The 21,035-nt window shown below is 47.1% G+C and overlaps 1 protein-coding gene across 5 annotated transcripts in view; it reads left to right on the top strand.

Annotated features, from left to right (window-relative positions):
* ANO3 (anoctamin 3) overlaps positions 1-21,035 on the top strand; it is a 1,051,220-nt gene that overhangs the window by 757,271 nt on the left and 272,914 nt on the right. For all 5 annotated transcript variants that reach the window (XM_063944334.1, XM_063944333.1, XM_063944335.1 and 2 more), the window contains 4 exons: positions 2,707-2,813; positions 8,483-8,538; positions 12,448-12,569; positions 20,240-20,374. In XM_063944334.1, the coding sequence (XP_063800404.1) occupies positions 2,707-2,813; positions 8,483-8,538; positions 12,448-12,569; positions 20,240-20,374 (420 nt within the window). The remainder of the gene's footprint in view (positions 1-2,706; positions 2,814-8,482; positions 8,539-12,447; positions 12,570-20,239; positions 20,375-21,035) is intronic.

The raw sequence follows: 21,035 nt of genomic DNA, 5'->3' as shown, positions 1-21,035 counted from the left end.
CTCCTCACAGAATCAAAAGTGAAATAATTAGCTCCACCTGTGGACCTTTTAAAATGTGTCAGTGAGTAATTCATACACCTGTGTACCTGCTGGGTTACCTGCAAAACTTGCACTGTGTGGGGTCCTGAGGACCGAGTTTGAGAACCCCTGCTCTATAGTATGTCCATTGTGTATATTTTCTAAAACCTAGCAAGCTATTTTTTCACTTGCTGCCAGATAGTAAGGCCTTACTAGTATATTTATATATTTTGGAAACATAGCATCTTATATAGCTCCAAGAGTTAAGAAATAGTAGTTTACTAATTTTTTCCTCTTTTTTTCTTTTTCTTAATATAATTTAATCATTATTCATGTACTTGGCCTATTTTATTGTATGGTGTGGAGGAACGATCGTTTCAGCGTTTCTCCGATAAACTGGAGAAATCATGGTCACAAACATGCTCCTTTGGTTATTGAATCCGTCGGCCAAGGTAGAAAATTTCGGCTTTATTCTCCCGTTATCCCGCAGAATGTGGGCTTTTTTGATAATTATAATCTGACCACATTCCCTACATTTTTCAATGACTACATCATTCTCTTGTGGCAGACATATGCAAATTCAGAATGGGGTGGCAGAAAATGAGTTACTTTTAGGAAACAATCACTTAGTGTATAGCTCCCATATAAGGGCCTTCAATTTGCTATAAAATAGCCTTGAGGCGAACATAAAATGCGACATTGTCTTCCTACTGTAGCTTTACCCTCAACTCAAATATTCAAGACAATCAAGGCACCTGTTATCGGTAACTCATTTTCCAAGAGGTAGCTAATTTACACATATACAGATATTGCCATTGTAAGCATTGAACATGTGTGCGAGCCAAACATACTGTACATGACTCTGAGCTCCTACAGACCGGGGTGTCACTGGGGTCACTAACACCCAATGCGTTGAAAAGCCCCCCCTTGACCGAAAAGGGGGTATGCCTGGCATTCTTGCAATGATGCCACCGGAGAGACTACACTGTGGTAGGAGCCGAGTGCTGCACAATAATTTCACAGTGCAGAGCTCAGATCCCTGTTACTGAGGAGCGGGCATTTTAATGTCAGGCCTCGGAGTGTGACACGTGGATGTGGTCCGCACCCTCTAGTGGCGCCACTGCCTACAGACAATCCAGAGTTGTATGTATCTCCAGGTGTGGTTGTGACTGCGTGGGTGCAACTGGGCATTTGCTACATGCTTTGAGAGCATGTTGCGGACGGGATCCGGTCTGAAGATCGACAGTGTCTAGGTCGACAATGTTTAGGTCGACCTCTATAGGTCGACAGTCACTAGGTCGACATGGATGGAAGGTCGACAGGGTTTCTAGGTCGACATGTGCTAGGTCGACAGGTCAAAAGGTCGACATGAGTTTTTTTAAAAAAAAAAATTGGGGGGGATTTTTTCATACTTAACGATCCACGTGGACTACGATTGGAACGGTAAAGTTTGCCGAGCAAAGCGGTAGCGGAGCGAAGGTACCATGCCCGAAGCATGGTGAGCGAAGCGAGCCATGCGAGGGGACGCGGTGCACTAATTTGGGATCCCGGTCACTTTACGAAGAAAACGACACCAAAAAAAACCTAAAAACTCATGTCGACCTTTAGACCTCATAGAAGACATATTTCAAGATCCATGTACTGCAACTTAATTAAAAGAAAAAGGCCCCTCTCCAAGCCAAGGGACTTTCTTACTGTAACAGTAACACTACTACATGTACAAGGCCACAGGAGCACAGGGGAAACCAGCGGTGGGCCCCACTGCCTGGGGGCCCTCCTCCTCCTCTATTGATCAGGTTCCAGACTGTGCACATGAATTATACAGTATACATAGGTTTCCTTATACTGCACAGGACTATGGTGTATTCTCTACAGTGCATTGCCAATATGTATCTGGTACATTATCATGCACGCACTAGAAGTATTTATATATTTGTAAAGGGCCCATCACTCTCTAATGGTTAGGCAATCCAATGTAACGGCTGGCCACACCCCCTCTGGAGACTGACCACACCCCTAAACATGGGCTCCTACCACCGCATTCCCCGGTGGACCCTTCATGCCCAGTCCGACACTGTACAAGGCCACAAGCAAACGATACATACCACAAAACTTCAGACCCGAGTAGTGCACACGAGAGGTGAGCCACGAAAGTACACGTTTAAGCTACCCAAATGTACTTATGAGTATAGTCTAATTCAGCACCAAATAAAAATAAAACATACTGCATCTGCAGAAAAATGAACTGATCCTCATTTGTTCAGGACATATCATTTATTAGGTACAAATTTACCATCAGCATAATTGGTGAACCCACTGTTTCACGGCATCATCTAATACAGGGTTAGCCAAACCAGTCCTCGAGATCTACCAACAGTACACATTTTCCAGACCACCTAGCTGGTCCACAGGTGTAGTCATTACTAATTAAGATGTGCTGCATTCATTCCTAACTGACAATTCTACAGATCTCCAGGAGGCCTGGAAAACATGAACTGTTGGTAGATCTCGAGGACCGGTTTGGCCAGCCCTGATCTAATATAACTTGATTGGAGTGTTCCTATGCCAGGCTTAAGTTTTGTTGTTACTCTATTCTTTTCATCTCTAATGCCTAGTAAGACAAAAGTTATAAAATCTGCAATTAGTAGTGGACACCATCTGCATAACCCTCTTCTTTGTATTTAAAAGTTTCACCATTAACAACAAAGACACATTCTTCAGTAACTCCACCAGAAGTCGGATTGTACATAACATATTGCAGAGAACAAAATATGAAGATGGAAAATCCAAAATGGGTGAGTTTGGTTTATTTCCATAAAGCTAAAAAAAACAGCTCAACGTAAACTGTTTTACTATAAGACGGCCTTCAGCCCAAGAACAAGACCTTGGGTGGTTCTCATCCAGTTCCCAGTATACTCCCCCCTGTCTCCGTGAGTGATGGTAAGTTCTCTTTTCTTCTACACCCATGGAGAACTTTTGAATGTCTGTAATGATTATTGCAAGTCTATTCAGAACATTGGGTTGGATTCAGAGATGTACGCAATTCTCAGAATTATGAAGTAGGATAATGTTTTTATTACTGCGGTTGCGTCTGAGTGGCCCGGGACATGCGTCCTGATAACTCTGCAGTGTCACTCGCAGAGAGGATTTGGACACAGATTGACACTTAGGGACTGTTTGTGGGGTGATCAGAAAGGGCGTGTCGCAACTGTTATATAGGCATCTAAGCCAGCGACTGCACCTGTGTACGGAGTTTTACTGACGTCGCTGTCTTTGTTCCATATGCCATTCTGAGCAACCATAGGGTTACCCACAAAGCATCTCAATACAAATTCCAGTGGCTGCAACATTTGCATATTTGCGTACAGTGGGGCTCATTCAGACCTGATTGCTGCTGTGGGTTTTCGCACAGCATCAATCAGGTCTGGCCTGCACAATGGCCTGCCAATGGCTGTCTTAGCCCTGTGATCGCTTCTGCCTGATTGACAGGCAGAGGCAGTCGCTGGGCGGGATGGAAAGGGCCTGCAACGTTTGGCTGCCGTTTAGGGGGGCGTGGTCCGGACAACGCAGGCGTGCCCGGACCATTGGGGTGAAAGGCCGCGGCAGCTGCGTGATGTCGCATGCAGCCTCTGTGACCCGGGCAATGACGTGTAGCTCCCTGCCAGCGCGCAGAAGCTGCACTGGTAGGGAGCTCCTCCTCCAGTACAAAAGCATCGCCGCTGTGCAATGCTTTTGTATTTGTGTGTGTGTGCGCGTGTGCGTGTGTGTGTGTGTGTGTGTGTGGGGGGGGGGTCGGGCCTGATATGCAAGGGGCGGACTAGCCCTGTGCTGGGCGTCTCCACACATGTCTAATACTGATCATAGATGTGTACATCTACGATCAGGTGTGAATTAGGCCCAGTATCTACGTGCAAAGAAGCGTCGGCTTTAGGTGGTCATTCCGAGTTGTTCGCTCGCAAGGCGATTTTAGCAGAGTTGCTCACGCTAAGCCGCCGCCTACTGGGAGTGAATCTTAGCATCTTAAAATTGCGAACGATGTATTCGCAATATTGCGATTACAAACTTCTTAGCAGTTTCAGAGTAGCTTCAGACTTACTCGGCATCTGCGATCAGTTCAGTGCTTGTCGTTCCTGGTTTGACGTCACAAACACACCCAGCGTTCGCCCAGACACTCCCCCGTTTCTCCGGCCACTCCTGCGTTTTTTGCCGGAAACGGTAGCGTTTTTTCCCACACGCCCATAAAACGGCCAGTTTCCGCCCAGTAACACCCATTTCCTGTCAATCACACTACGATCGCCTGAGCGATGAAAAAGCCGTGAGTAAAAATCCTAACTTCATAGCAAAATTACTTGGCGCAGTCGCAGTGCGGACATTGCGCATGCACACTAAGCGGAAAATCGCTGCGATGCGATGAAATTTACCGAGCGAACGACTCGGAATGACCACCTTAGTGTACATCTCTAATCGGGCCCATCGTTTGGACAGGCTATTGTGACATCCAATTAGCACTTATTTATCCATCTCATTAGTATTTTATAGACAATTGCACTACATAGTTCTCTAGAATCACAGTGGAACAAGATGCTTGGTTTACTAAATGAATAAGGCGGTTGTCATAACCTTTTCAAAATGTACTAAATAATTGCTGTTTACAAATATTTTAGCGAAATATTCTATATTAGAAAAAAGATGTCATTTATAATAGTACAGAAAAATTAAATAAAATATTTTTAAACTGGTCATTTTTAGGCTACTGATGTGTCCTCATATGCTGTGACTTTACTTGCACCAAACAGCCCCTCCCGGTGCGCCAGGTCAGGTGCGCCGAGCGTCTTATTTGCTCAAAATGTGCGTTGGCACAAATAAACAACTAGAAGTGACAATGGGGGTCATTCCGAGTTGATCGCTAGCTGAAAATGTTCGCTGCGCAGCGATGATGCAAAAAAACGGCACTTCTGTGCATGCGTATGCGGCACAATGCGCACGCGCGACGTACTTTCACAAAGGCCGATGTAGTTTCACACAAGGTCTAGCGTTGCTTTTCAGTCGCACTGCTGGCCACAGAGTGATTGACATGAAGTGAGCGTTTCTGGGTGGCAACTGACCGTTTTCAGGGAGTGCTCGAAAAAAACGAAGGCGTGCCAGGAAAAATGCAGGCGTGGCTGGGAGAACGCAGGGCGTGTTTGTCATGTCAAATCAGACTGTTCAGTTCCGGAAGTGATCGCAAGCGCTGAGTAGGTCTGGAGCTACTCTGAAACTGCACTAAATTATTTTGTAGTCACTCTGCGATCCTTTCGTTCGCACTTCTGCTAAGCTAAAATACACTCCCAGTGGGAGGCGGCATAGCGTTTGCACGGCTCCTAAAAACTGCTGGCGAGCGATCAACTCGGAATGACCCCCAATACTACTTAGCTAGACTGCACTGATCAAGTAGATGTGCGATATCTGTACGTCTGTGTGCGACGGAGTCTGAATCTGTGAGCCTATTTCATGTTTGTACGCAATGGGCGTGCGACGGAATCTGAATCTGTAAGCCTGTTTCATGTTTGTAAGTAATGGCCATACGACGGAGTCTGAATCTGTGGGCCTATTTCATGTTTGTACGCAATGGCCGTGCGACGGAGTCTAAATCTGTGAGCCTATTTCATGTTTGTACGCAATGAGCATGCGACGGAGTCTGAATCTGTGAGCCTATTTCATGTTTGTACGCAATGAGCATGCGACGGAGTCTGAATCTGTGAGCCTATTTCATGTTTGTACGCAATGAGCATGCGACAGAGTCTGAATCTGTGAGCCTATTTCATGTTTGTACGCAATGAGCATGCGACAGAGTCTGAATCTGTGAGCCTATTTCATGTTTGTACACAATGAGCATGCGACGGAGTCTGAATCTGTGAGCCTATTTCATGTTTGTACGCAATGAGCATGCGACAGAGTCTGAATCTGTGAGCCTATTTCATGTTTGTACAAAATGAGCATGCGACTGAGTCTGAATCTGTGAGCCTATTTCATGTTTGTACGCAATGGCTGATGCTCACGCAATGGAGCGCCTATCAGCAGGCTGCGCATGTGCTGCAGACACAATTCGCATCTGCCAAGGTGCTGCTGCGATCCTGTACGCACTGAGAACTTTGTCACAGAGTGATTGACAGGAAGTAGCTGTTTGGAGGTGTTAACAGGTTGTGTATGGGGAGTGGTTGCAAAAACGCTGGCGTGTCATGACCGCTTTCAGGGCATATATCTGCTGATGGCTGCGAGCTCATACGTTCAAAAACATGGTGCCTGCATTGCTACTGCCATGTCCAGTCTGCGTAGCCATAGGTCAACCCTTAGACCTGATGTTTCTTATTTTTGCATATAGGCCCCGAATGTGTACGCAGTGTGCGGTGGCTTCGGTGGGCATCTGCTTCTATTGCTAGGCGGCAGCTTCACTTGCTACCATTAGCAGCTCTGTAGCCTAGAGAATCTCAATTGCATTTGTGTACAAACACGAATTACCTAATTCAGACCTGATCGCTATTGTGCGATTTTGCATGATGTGCGATTATCGAACAACTGCGCATGCGTATGGAGACCAAACTGCGAAAGAATGGTGCGAAAATTTTGATCGCTAGGCGTACGCAAGTTGATTGACAGGAAGCGGCGGACGTTTGTGGGTGGTAACTGGCCGTTTTCTGGGAGTGTCTGGAAAAAAGCAGGCGTTCCCATGCGTTTTCAAACTGGAAAAATCATTCGATGGTGAGTGAGTTGCGAATGGATTTGCAGATGTCCGCTGTCTGGTTAAGTTTTCGTACGGCGTACGCCGTACGCATACATTCGCACACTTGCACGGGGCGGGTTTTCACTCTCTTTGGGCAGCGGCTCTCTGATCGCAGACCTCTGCAAAAACGCAGAGGAGTTATCAAGTCTGAATTAGGACCTGTGTACGAACATCTGCAATGCAGCTGCTCACACTTTGTATGTGTTAAAACTAATTGCTGTGTGATTAAAGTTGTAGCCCAGCATCTATAGGGGGTGATTCCGAGTTGTTCGCTCGTTATTTTTAATTAGTCGCAAACTGCGCATGCGCAATGTACGCAGCGCGCCTGCGCCAAGTAAATTAGCTCAAAAGTTTGGTATTTTACTCACGGCGTAACAAAGTTTTTTCATCGTTCTGCTGATCGGAGTGTGATTGACAGGAAGTGGGTGTTTCTGGGCGGAAACTGGCCATTTTCTGGGAGTGTGCGGAAAAACGCAGGCGTTTTAGGGAAAAACGCGGGAGTGTCTGGAGAAACGGGGAAGTGGCTGGGCAAACGCTGGGCGTGTGTGTGACGTCAAACCAGGAACAAAACTGACTGAACTGATCGCTATTTGTGAGTAGGTCTGGAGCTACTCAGAAACTGCTAAGAAATTTCTATTCGCAATTCTGCTAATCTTTCGTTCGCAATTCTGCTAAGCTAAGATACACTCCCAGAGGGCAGCGGCTTAGCGTGTGCAATGCTGCTAGCGAGTGAACAACTCGGAATGAGGGCCATAGTACACTGTGAGTGCTGTTCGCTCCGTATGGTGTATTGAGGCCGGTTGCATGAGGACGGGATGTAGTCAGGACGCCAGTGGGCAAAATCCCATTGCTGGAATCCCGACACATGGCCAGAATGTCGGCAAAGGAAGCCCAAGGGAGCGGTAGGGGGGTAGGGAGGAAGGGTAAGTATACTTACCCAACCCCTGTCGGAATTCTCAGCATCAGGATGCCGGTGTTAGTCTTTTGACCGCCCGCATCCCAAACACCGGTATCATATATCGCATCCTATGACCCTATCAACCCCTTACTGACATAATGTAATCATTTTCTGGAAGTAAAAGAAAAAGGTGTAGTATGTGTTGCCGGCGGTCGAGCTCCCGGTGACCAGCATACCAGCGCCGGAATCCCAACCGCCAGTATACCGACAGCTGGGCGAGTGCAAATGAGCCCTTTGCAGGCATGGTGGCACGCTGCTCGCGCGCCACGCTATCTATTCTCCCTCCCGGGGAGTCGTGGACCCCCAAGAGGGAGAAAAGTTGTCGGTATGCCGACGGTCAGGATTCTGGCGCCGGTATGGTGGCCGTCGGGAGCCCAGCCGCCAGCAACCTGAAGACCACCCAAAAGAAAAGTGTGTGTCTTTGGTGGGGGGGGGGGGGGGGTGGGGGTGAGTGATACTAAAATTGTTATCTCCTCAGTACAGCTTTTGGATTCATTTGAAATCGAAACAAACCGTTTGTTCATTTCTTGAGCAAGCAGAAGTAGAAGTGTGAATGATTCAGAAGTTATTTGTGTTTACGAGAAACAGTCGGGGTCCTTGTCACGCTCACTTGCAGGTTTGGTTTGTGCTTGAGGCAAATGTTTACCACAGATCAAAGATGAAGAGCAGAAAGTGTACAATGAGAAAAATTCTGAAGGTTTCGTAAAAATGTGTAAGAGGTATTTAATATGTTTTTCTCCCTTCAGGCATAAACAGATTGCTCGGTAACGGGACATATGAAGCCGCATTTCCACCACATGAGGTAAGTCTTTACATACAGTAGTACAGTGTCTGCCTACAGTATGTAATATGGTATACAGGAAGGGCGGAGGTACATATTTCTCTTGGATGCTCAGGCTCTGTCTGAAAATAACTTACATACTTTACTATGGTGGTTTCAGTACTTATTTTTGAAATGAACAAATTGTCTTATTTTTGGACTCTTTGGGGGTTGAATCAATTAATCACAGAAGCCACCTGCAGTGTTGTTTCTTCAGACAGGTGAGCCCTGCAATCGCACAATGCACCCGCCGCAACCCCTGCTGGCCGACTTGGAGAGACCTCATAGAGAAGACAGGATCGGCATGGGATCCAGGCATACGGGATGGCCGGATGTCACTATGCCGACAGAATGCCGGCATTTGGGGCGAGCGTATCGAGGCCCTTCCAGGCTCGCTGCGCTTGCCACGCTGTGGGCACGGTGGCTTGCTTCATTCTCCACAGGTTCTATTCTCCCTCTATGGGTGTTGTGGACACCCACAGAGGGAGAATCACCTACCTCTCCGGTATTCAGGCAGCAGGTTTTAACCCCTGCCAGGATTACAGAGTCGGTATTGCGACCGCTGGGATCCCGACAGGCGGTATTTTAAAGGCATACCGTGCAGGCAGTGAGTGAATCAGCATTCAGTTCGCTCACAGATTAGGTATAATCTGGTGTCCTGGGCTGGCCATTATTGTGTGGGGCATAATTTGGTGTTCTGGGCTGGAAATTACTGGATGGGGCATAATCTGGTGTCCTGGGCTGGGCATTACTGGGCTCGACATAATCTGGTGTCCTGGGCTGGGCGGGGCATACTCCGGTGTCCTGGGCTGGGCATTACTGGGTGGGGCATGATCTGGTGTCCTGGGCTGGGCATTATTGGGTGGGGCAAAATTTGGTGTTCTAGGCTGGGCATTGCTGGGCATAATCTGGTGTTTTGGACTGGGCATTACTGGATGGGTCATAATCTGGTGTCCTGGGCTGGGCATTACTGGGCTCTGCATAATCTGGTGTTTTGGGCTGGGTGGGGCATACTCTGGTGTCCTGGATTTGGCATTACTGGGTGGGGCATAATCTGGTGTCCTGGGCTGGCCATAATCTGGTGTCCTGGACTGGGCATTACTTGTGGGGCATAATCTGGTGTCCTGGGCTGGTCATAATCTGGTGTCCTGGACTGGGCATTACTTGTGGGACAGAATCTGGTGTCCTGGGCTGGCCATTACTGTGTTGGGCATAATCTGGTGCCATGGGTTGGGCATAATCTGGTGTCCTGGGCTGGGCATTGCTGGGTGGGGAATAATCTGGTGCAAAGGTCATTATTGTATTAATGTGTATGGCATAATATGGTGCAAGGGGCACTACTGTGTACATACTGTACCTCCAAACATTGGGAGATGGCAACAAGGGACTCCCTGGCTCGTGGCGCTGTCTAAAGGGTGTGTGGCCTACAAAAAGAATGCATGGCTTCACGGGAGTGCCGCATTCATGAGCCACACCCCTGTTTTCCATCACTGAGGGGGCATGCCCAGTGCTCTGTGAGCTGCTGGCATGCCCCAAAACCCTCTGTCTCCCATGAATGGACTCTGTGCCCATGAGCACAGCATCTATTCACTGCTGCACTGCTAGGAAAAGCAGCGAGTGACAGGAGCTTCCCAACTGCCCCTACCCCACCGCAGGACACTGCAGCCCGTGGGTGGGACAGCGGGACTTCCCACAAAAATCGGGACAGTTGGAAGGTATGTTGTATATGACATCATATGGTATCAGGGGAATAACTGTGTGGGGCACAATATGGTGTCAGGGCACAATATTGTGTAAGGGGCACTATGGTGTGGGGCATAATAAGGTGTAAGGGGCACTTAATTTTATATGGGCCATTATGGTGTGTGTCATAATGTGTAAAGTAGTCTTTTCCTACAAGGCCACACCCATTAGAAGTGAGCCATCCCATTGCAGCACGCCCACACCCATTTTTGCCGCGCGTGCAAGTATTTCATATTTACAGTGTCTATGAGGGGGGTCAGAATTTTACTGTTCGCACTGGGAGCCAAATCATCTAGAAACGGCCATGGCCACCAGAATGACTTCCAATGGCTTTGTGCACTAACTCACGGCTGGCTGATTCTGCTTATAGCCTCTGGATGTGCAATAAGAATCAGTCTACCATAACTGGCCATTATAAGTGCAATCCAAGCTGCCAACGCATTGTCCACAGAAGAGACTAGCCTTTTAGCCCTATAATAAGGGAAGATTACAAAAGGGCCCCTTTCAGACTTCAAGAAAATCTGCCCAGCTTCTCTGAAATACCTTGCATTCCTCCAGTAGAGATCCTACGGGGGTGGGCACCAATCCCAATGTTACCTTCAAAAAAATGGTAGCAATAGTGCCATTTTCTCTACCTTGCATCCTGGCTGACAGCGCTGCTCACACACCCTTAGATGCCGTACGCCATGCATACCCTTGCATACTAATTGTCAGGTGTAAATTTAGGCAGATCAAGACCAATGGGTTTAGTCTGTCTATTGCAATCCAATGGACTTCTCTTGCATTTGAGCACCAATTGAAGTGCGGCCAGAGGCATAACTCTGGGAGGCAATGGAGTCGGCTGCCGCCGGGCTCCTGCCCTGAGGGGGGCACCACTCTTCAGGGATGTTGGGGAGGGGGGGGGCTGTTTCAGATATAGGCTGCATGTTACTGTGTGTGTGTGTGTCCATTTCTATCTTTCTAAGGGGGTGCACCAACATTTATCTTGAATCCGGGCACCTGCGACAAACTTACACCACTGAGTGCGACAGCTATGTCCATTGCATATATTTACAGTCTAATACCCCAAGGCTTCGGTTTAGTAATCATTTCAGAAAGAGTTAAAAACAGAAAGTGTTAAAAAAAATGGTGCTGGGTCCCCCTCCCCAAATCATTAGCCAGTCTCGGACCTCTGAGCCTAGGCTGGTATTGAATAATAGGGAGATAAAATGACATAGGGATCCCCCCGGTTTTCCACCATCCAACTAGGATGAACCGCCAATGCAGCTGACGGTATAGCTCTTCTCTTCTGTGCAGTACTTCACACCAAGTTGCCTTCCATTTAGAAGGTCTATTTTTTTTTTATGCCCAGGTTGACCATCAGATTTGTGGCGCGTTCTAAACCCCTATGCTAAATCTGGTATTAAATTGGTATTAAATTGTTGTCTTTGCTAAATATTTGATTTCTAGATTTCTAGATTGATTGTTGCAATCTAAAGTTGTTGTTTTTTTTCTGCAAATCCATGTCAGATTTGCAGTTATTTTATCTCTGGTTTGTAAATCCAAAGGTAGTTCACAAAAGAAAAACAAAAAATAACTTGATGCTTAGTAAATTTATTCCCAAGAGTATGCAAAAATCAATTGTATTGTTTAAGACTTAAATGTGAAAAGTTATATGAAACAATTACAAGGACTAGCAAATCTGCTTTGTTCCATAGTGCATTGGTATGCTTTATGGTTGTTCTCTTTAATGCTATTAAACATTGATTATTCAGTCGCTGTTGTTGATTTTCCAATCCCATCTTGTTTTCTAGCAATAAATCTAAATTATATTCTATTTGCAACAGTATGATTTTATTTTTACACAAAAATTAGAAGTGATTATGAAATACTAAGTTCTAATGAAACTCCACCATATGCTTAGGTCATTAAAGAAGAGCCAATAATATTACACTGGTTGCAATGAAAAAGTCTCTAGAAAAGACCTTCTGGTAATTCATTTAGAGCCAATATAAGCCAGTTACGGTAGGGCTTGATTTAGATATGTGCGCAGTTTTGTGGTGGAGCAGCCCCGCATGAAACAGACATGCTACTTTGCTGGATTTATTTCACTTTTGATTTCACAGTATTATCTTTTTAAAAAGTTGATTTTTCAAATAATATTTCCAGGGGAGCCACAAGAGCAGACACCCCATCAAAACCCACGGTGCCCAAAACCACAGACACCTACTGTATGAGCGGTGGGCTCGCTGGGGAATGTGGTACAAGTATCAGCCTCTGGATTTAATCAGGTGTGTCCATGTTTTATTTATGGCTCAACAATTAACAAGAAACTGCGCAATGACACCTAGTAGTAGTTAATTTTTTTTGTACAACAATAACTACTATAATATTTTAAAATGATAAACTACGTGGTCGAGTCACGTTATTATGACCACCAACTAATAACCAGAGTAACCGCCGTGTGAATCACAGACAGCAGCTAGACGGGCTGAACTGTCGTTTTAGAAGCACGTCTGGTAGAACCCAGGTACATTTTGACGGTGAGCTGCTCCACTGTAGCGCATCGGTCAGCCCTCACGCACCTTCGTAGCCAGCATTTACCTCTAACCAGTGCTGAAAGTAGGGTGGTACGGAGTACCATTAAGAAATATTATGGTGGTACGCAGGGCCGGTGCTAGGGTGTTCGGCGCCCTCCTGCAAAATATAAATTTGCGCCCTCCCATACTTTCCATGTAGGGCCGGGGGTTACCATAGCCTCTTGGGCCCCTGAGCTGCAGGAGATCCGTGTAAGCCTATGGATGTGAACTCTCTGCCCACACTCACTCTGTGCAGCGCTAGTTACGGCCCTGCACACAGACAGTGCCGTAACTAGACATTTTACCGCTGTGTGCAAGAGAGGGAATCGGCACCCCCCACACACACACACCTGCATGTAAAATAGGGGCAGTGCGCGCCGCAGGCGTGCACAAAATATATAGGGGCGTGGCTTCGCGGGGAAGGGGTGTGGCCACAAAATAATACCAATTCATATTACATATTATAGTAGTCTCCATTATTCAAACTATGCCGCACAGTAGCGCCACTACACCAGGTAGAGCCCCTTTTACACATTACGGCCGACAGATTCCGCTTTTTACACATTACGGCAGACAGCGTCCCCCTTTTTACACATTACGTCAGACAGCGTCCCCCTTTTACACATTACGGCAGACAGCGTCCCCTTTTTACACATTACGGCAGACAGTGTCCCCTTTTACACATTACGGCCGACAGAGTTCCCTTTTTACACATTACGGCAGACAGCGTCCCCCTTTTACACATTACGGCAGCTAGCGTCACCCTTTTAACACATTACGGCGGACAGAGTCCCTTTTTTACACATTACGGCGGACAGCGCCCCCCTTTTTACACAATACGGCGGAAAGCGCACCCCTTTTTACACATTACGGCGGACAGCGTCCACTTTTTGCACATTACGGCGGACAGCGCCTCCCTTTTTACACATTACGGCGGACAGAGTCCCCTTTTTACACATTACGGCAGACAGCGTCCACTTTTTAAATACAAACAAACACACATACATATACACACATACACACACACACACACACACACACACACACACACACACACACACACACACACACTTTCTCTCTCACACTCTTTACATACCCTTACCAAAATCTAGCTGGCCAGATCTTCCACAGTCTGCTAGCCTGGTCCGTGTAGCTCCGCCCCCTTGGTCCGTGTAGCTCCGCCTCTTGGTCCGTGTAGCTCCGCCCCTTTCGTCAGACAGAAAACACTCCTCTCCCTGTCACAGGGGAGAGAGGAGAAGGAGTCATGCTGCCGGCGCTGCTGCGGCTGCCTGTCAGTGTGACAGGGCAGGCGCAGCAGCAGCAGGGGGGACAGGACGGCGCTTCAGCTGGGATGCAGAGCAGTGAAGGCGCCTCTCCTGCCCGGCGCCTACCTGCACTGCATCCCTTGCTGAGCGGCTAGCGCCGGGCCTGGTGGTACTTAGTACCACCAGGCCACTGCTGGAGCATAATTTATAAGGGGCATTTTTGTGTGTGGGACATAAAATGGTGTCAGTGGTATAACTGTGTATGGTATAATATGTAATAGGCATTACTGTGTGTGGCATAATGTGTAATGGGCATTACGGTGTGGCATAATGTGTAATGGGCATTACGGTGTGTGGCATAATGTGGTCATGCCCCTATTGTCATTTAGCCACTCCCCTTGTTCCGTGTGACCACGCCCCCTCATGACACATGGTCACACCCATTTTTATAATCCGTACCACTAAGAAAAAATGTCTACTTGCCCCACTGCCTTTCACATCAATGGCACGCGGTGCTCCGCAGTTTCCATGTCGGTTAGTCACAATGGTGCCATTTGACCAGTCACGATACACCTTCACCACAGTAGAACACAAACAGTTCACAACCTGCGCTGTTTCAGAAATATTGCCACCCTTGGCCCGAAAGCCGATAATAATCCCTTTTTACAACTCAGATAAATCGTTCCTTTTACCCATGACAGCAACAAGTGATGTGTGTGCAGATGGCCTATCGCACACCTTATATACCCACCAAGCCGGCGCACGACACGTGACGTTCTTTATGGGCTACGCGCTGCCGACGTCACATGTAGGAGGTGGTCATAATAATGGGATTCGACTGTGTATAACTATATGATAACTTTACCGGGAAAGATGAGGCTTCTGTAGAGAGCTGAGTGAAAGTGATTATGTCTGGATTTGTTTTTCATCAGCCTCTATCCCTCCTGTCTGCCACCACCACACTTCTACTGATCTTGAAGGAGCTGAGTGGTGATACATTAGCAACATGGCTTTTATCTCTTGCTACTGTCCTGTGTATATGGAGAGCTCAACCATTAGGGCATAAGTAGTGGTACTCTGAGTACATGAGAGTAATTTGAACATGCCAAGTTGCCAACTAAACACAAACATTCCCTTTTTTCCCATATTGTGTAACTCCATATACGTGACACCAAAAATGTGTTTATTTACAGTTTTTCTCCAGGACATATATTAATTATGCTTTTGTTTCCATTTGTATGGCTATAGATATGATTTACTACTGTAATTCAAGTTCACAGCAACCCTGGAAGAGCAGCATTTTGCCCCCCCCCCCCCACCTGGGAAGGGCGAGTGTGCATTTCAGGAAACATATAAAAAATAATGGAATTTTGCTGAGGTTTTAGTTTTTTGCGCTCTGGGCTTGGTTCAGGTTGGATCGCGAAATGCGATCCAACCGCCAATATTACTAAATGGTTGCGAGTACATGCGCAGCACCTGTCCTGCGCATAAGCCCACATTTTCTGCGCGGGGGGCCACAGAAAATGCAAACGTCTTGCCTGTCAATGAGGCAGAGATGTTGGCGGGGGGAGGGGGAGGGCCAACGCACCATTTCCTAGGCGGAGACTGAGCATTCCGGGGGCGGAGCTGACAAAACAGGGAAGGCGACTTCAAAACGGGGGCGTGGCGTGGACGTGATCGCGGCAGCTGCATGATGTCACACGCAGCCACTACAATCGGAAAGATGGCGGAGGTCAGCATGCTGGATGGCCTTTCCCTACGATGGCCGGCCCCCAGCATGTGATCTCATGGATTGCAAATTCTGCTAATTAGCAGAATTTGCAATCTAACCTGAATCAGGCCCTCTGTCCATCAATTTTGATAGGACATTATTTTTTTTTTTACCCAAGGCATGTTTTATATGAGATAAAAGATTTCCATATGCACATAATGCCATTAAAATATACAGATGCGTCCTCATACAGTCGTGCAGTCTCGCCAAACAGCCCCTACCAGCGTGTTAGGTCCCATGAGACTGCTAGCATTAGGAGGTTTTCTTTGCGCAATTTTTTTGCCAAAAAAGTGTCCTAGTCACAACGCAATGCTGATTCATTTGCTGTATAACACTTGTATATTGGGGGTCATTCCGAGATGATCGTAGCTGTCACACTGACATGTGGGGGGACGCCCAGCACAGAGCTATCCCGCCCTGCATGTCAGTGCCGCAGCCCCCCCCCCCCCGCAGAAGTGCAAAGGCATCGCACAGCGGCAATGCTTTTACACTTCAACAGTAGCTCCCGACCACCGCAGCTTTAGCGTGCTGGCCAGGAGCTACTCATCGCTCCCCGGCCTGCAGCGGCTGCTTGTGACGTCATGCAGCTGCTGTGGCCCGCCCCCCGTTCGATCCGGCTACGCCTGCGTTGGCCGGACCCTGCCCGCGAAATGGCGGCCAAATGCCGCCATTCCGCCCCTGCCCAGCGACCGCCTCTGCCTGTCAATCAGGCAGAGGCGATCGTAGCGACCCGACGGCCTTCGGCCGGACCGTGCCCCCTAAACGGTGGCTTAATGCCGCCATCCATCCCTCTTTCGCCCAGAGGCAATCGCTAGGCAACGACGGCTGGCATGCGCCGGCGCACTGCAGCGCAGGTGCATGCGCAGTTCTGACCGGATCACTGCGCTGCAATAAACTGCAGCGTGCGATCGGGTCAGAATGACCCCCATTGTCTTTGACTGAGTCTCTGAATCTGGATACAAATCTAACACAAGTTCCATTAAGCTCCATATACAGACTCAGTCACACACAATATAAGTGTTGCATATCAAATGAATCCGCACAGTCTCCTCGGGCATTATAGTCACTTTGCGTTGCGACTAAAGTGCATTTTCGGCAACAAGAAAGGCCACTGACACCAGCAGAGTGGCATGGAACCTAGCGTCCCTCTCGCGGAAGGCGTCTCACGCTGTGTGGCGTATTCAGGATGGATGTATGAGGACACATCTGTAAGGTACAAATGTATCACATTAACTAAAAATAGCCCTTACTATTATGACTAATGTAGGACATAAATAATGCAATAGATAAGGAGAAAAAAAGTAAACCTTATACAGGTTGAGTATCTCTTATCCAAAATGCTTGGGACCAGAAGTATTTTGGATATCGTATTTTCCGTATTTTGGAATAATTGTATACCATAATGAGATAGCATGGCGATGGGACCTAAGTCTGGGCACAGAATGCATTTATGTTACATATACACCTTATACACACAGCCTGAAAGTCTTATAATACAATATTTTTAATAACTTTGGTGGTCATTCCGAGTTGTTCGCTCAGTAAATTTTTTTGCATCGCAGCGATTTTCCGCTTAGTGCGCATGCGCAATGTCCGCAGTGCGACTGCGCCAAGTAAATTTGCTATGCAGTTAGGTATTTTACTCACGGTTTTTTCTTCGTTCTGGTGATCGTAATGTGATTGACAGGAAGTGGGTGTTTCTGGGCGGAAACAGGCCGTTTTATGGGCGTGTGGGAAAAAACGCTACAGTTTCTGGGAAAAACGCGGGAGTGGCTGGAGAAACGGAGGAGTGTCTGGGCGAACGCTGGGTGTATTTGTGACGTCAAAAGGGGGTGGATTACCAGCGCTGGCTGATCAAAATATAAATAGTAAAAAACAATCTATATCCCAAAAAGGCTTATATTTAAAAAATCATATTTATTTTACATATATATCCAAAATGAAAATAAAAAAAATAAAAATAAAAATAATAACAGTAAAAAGATATTGATGAAAATAGATAAAACACTCAATGAATTATACCACAATATCTTATTGCTTATGAATCCACATTTGGCTGTGATCGTACTCAGGGGGACTAGAACCACTTGGAAATGTCCGTCACTAATCGGTTATTTGCATAAATCCGATAATTTAGCAGATGTGAGGTATTTACCAGTGTTCTGAGAGCAGGTATTGTCCACCTGATGTATGGCTGGATCAATAGGTCCTCCTTGGCATGGAGGATTGGGTCCAGAAGGTGGATTCTGCTGTTTGAAGATGTCCCAAGTGATGTACACCAGAGTATCCGTGTAGCCAGAGGAGATGGTGGTATTGAGTGTCCGGATAAAAGTGAAGCTCAACGCGTTTCGCTGGTTTAGATATTCCAGCTTCCTCAGGAGCAAGTAAGTATTTGTGACGTCAAACCAGGAACGACAAGCACTGAACTGATCGCAGATGCCGAGTAAGTCTGGAGCTACTCAGAAACTGCTAAGAGAGGTCTAATCGCAATATTGCAAATACGTCGTTCGCAATTTTAATAAGCTAAGATTCACTCCCAGTAGGCGGCGGCTTAAAAGCAGCTTGCGAGCGAACAACTCAAAATGAGGGCCTTTGTGTACTAAACAAAGTGTGTGTACATTAACACAATCCATTTATGTTTCATATACACCTTATACACACAGCCTAACAGTAATTTAATACAATATTTTAATAACTTTGTGTATTACACAAAGTTTGTGTACATTGAGCCATCAGAAAACAAAGGTTTCACTATCTCACTCTCACTCCAAAAATTCCGTATTTCAGAATATTTAGATATGGGATACTCAACCTGTAGTTAGTAATGAGGATGATGCAGAACTTGCATTTTTACATGTGCCGTTCTTGCATGTTCTTATCACAAGACGCAATCCCACAGGTTATAAAATGTTTGCACAATCCTATCAGGAATCAATAAAATGTGTTCATGCACCCCTGGTCACACAGCAGGGCCAGAACTAGGATTTTAGTCACCTGGGGCAAGGCAGTAATTTGGTGTCAAACCCCCCCCCCCCACCCCCCACCCCTTCCTCATTTCCCCGGTGTTTCTGCCTTACTCTGTGCACCCCTCCCTGGTGGCTCTACAGCAGTCTGTGTCCCCCCTCCCTTCCCATATCACTGCAGCAGTCTGTGTCCCCCCTCCCTTCCCATATCACTGCAGCAGTCTGTGTCCCCCCTCCCTTCCCATATCACTGCAGCAGTCTGTGTCCCCCCTCCCTTCCCATATCACTGCAGCAGTCTGTGTCCCCCCTCCCTTCCCATATCACTGCAGCAGTCTGTGTCCCCCCTCCCTTCCCATATCACTGCAGCAGTCTGGGCCAGATGCATCATCGCTTGGAAAGTGATAAAATGGAGAATGAAAAAGAACCAGCCAATCAGCTCCTAACGGACATTTTTCAAACACAGCCTGTGACATGGAAGTTAGGAGCTGATTGGCTGGTACTTTTTCACTCTCCATTTTATCACTCTCCAAGCGATGATGCATCCAGCCCTCTGTGTCTCTCCCCCTCTATATCTCTGCAGCAGCAGCCTGTGTTTGTGTTACCCATTCCACCACCGCTACTTACCTGGATCTTCTCTTCGCTCCTCCTTAAGGCAGCGGTGGCAGCAGGCTCTTCACACACTGTTCTTCAGTTTGTATTATGTCATTACGGGAAAAAATATTTTATTGTGCCGGGTGATCCTGGTCCCTCTATTACTGTGCACTGGCCTACCCTCTAACATGCCCCCCCCCCCCTCCCCCAGTTGCCCTCGTGTTCCCCCACTGGGGTTTTGCCCAGTAGCTTACTTTTTTGCTGTACTGACAAACATGAATCATGTCCAAACTTCATACCTGTGTCAACTGTGCTCTCCTATAAATATGTATGTAGAGCAAAAGTAATTCCAAATGTATTTCTCAGGCTATTCCAATATGAGCAAGGTCATGATGGGAAAAAAATTGTATTGTGCCAGGTCATCCTGCTCCCTCTATGACTGTGCTCTGCTGATTAGTCCAGCGGTGCAGGCACTGGCTTACCCTCTGAGGCCTACCCCCAGCACAGCATGGTTCTGGCTCACCACGGGCTTCCCGCTTTTTATCTGACTCGGTGCTCCCTCAAAGTCGGCACCTGGGCCACATCTCCCGCCCCCCCTAGCTGCCCTCACCCTCCCCACCCCACTGTGGCCGTGAATACAGTGATCACATTTGTATAAAGTTATGTGTTACGCCTTAGCGGTTTGTGAATGTAACCTAGAATTAGTAATTGAGCCTATGATAGAAGTGGTACTGGTCTGCCTTCCCTTCACATTTTTGACCTTTGTAACCTTATATTTCATATTTTGGGCAGGAGGTACTTTGGTGAGAAGATCGGCTTGTATTTCGCATGGTTGGGCTGGTACACGGGGATGCTGATCCCTGCTGCTCTTGTCGGATTGTTTGTCTTCCTCTATGGATTATTCACCATGGACTCCAGTCAAGTGAGGTGAGGTCTTTCAGAGCTCTCTGCCTCTCGCTTATAACCGGGGCACATGCAATAATAACCTCTTCACAGTCCCCATAGCGGGCTGTGTGGATTGCGGTATAATGCAACATCATAGGGACTGCAGGAGAAATCAGTGCCTGTATTTTAAAGCGGCCATCAATTACACGGCACAACCAGCCTGGATTTGCCTTGTAAATGATTGCCGCTTTAAAAATACGGACATTCTTGCCCTAAGTCCCACACCTTCAGCAACTCAGACCCTATTATAGTACATTTACCCCTTAGTGGTATATTCAATTGATGTCGAATTATGGCGTGGGTTCGTCAGTTTTTAATTCGACACTATTCGAGAGCTGAAACCCTCCACCCAGGACCCTGAATTCGACAGATTCAATTAAAAACGGATTCGACACGCCCTCTGTCGAAAATGGACCAATCGTCGAATAGTGGGTGGCCTGGATTCGACTTCCCGCCGTTTGAAATCCTATATAGGGCTTGTTTGCTGCGTGCTCAGCAGCCATTTTGTAAACCTGCAGAGCGGAATGAGGAGCTGCAGAGTTATCAATTTGGTTTTGGAGTGAGGAGAGAGGAGTGGCTTTGGAGAAGTGTATCCTGGGTAAAACTGTGGAATCATGGGTATTGGGTACATTTCTCTCAGCCG

This window comes from Pseudophryne corroboree, chromosome 11 (assembly GCF_028390025.1).
Source record: "Pseudophryne corroboree isolate aPseCor3 chromosome 11, aPseCor3.hap2, whole genome shotgun sequence".
In the NCBI taxonomy this organism is placed as follows: domain Eukaryota; kingdom Metazoa; phylum Chordata; class Amphibia; order Anura; family Myobatrachidae; genus Pseudophryne; species Pseudophryne corroboree.
The sequence above is the reverse complement of the archived record's forward strand: the minus strand, read 5'-3'. Positions and strand labels throughout refer to the sequence as shown.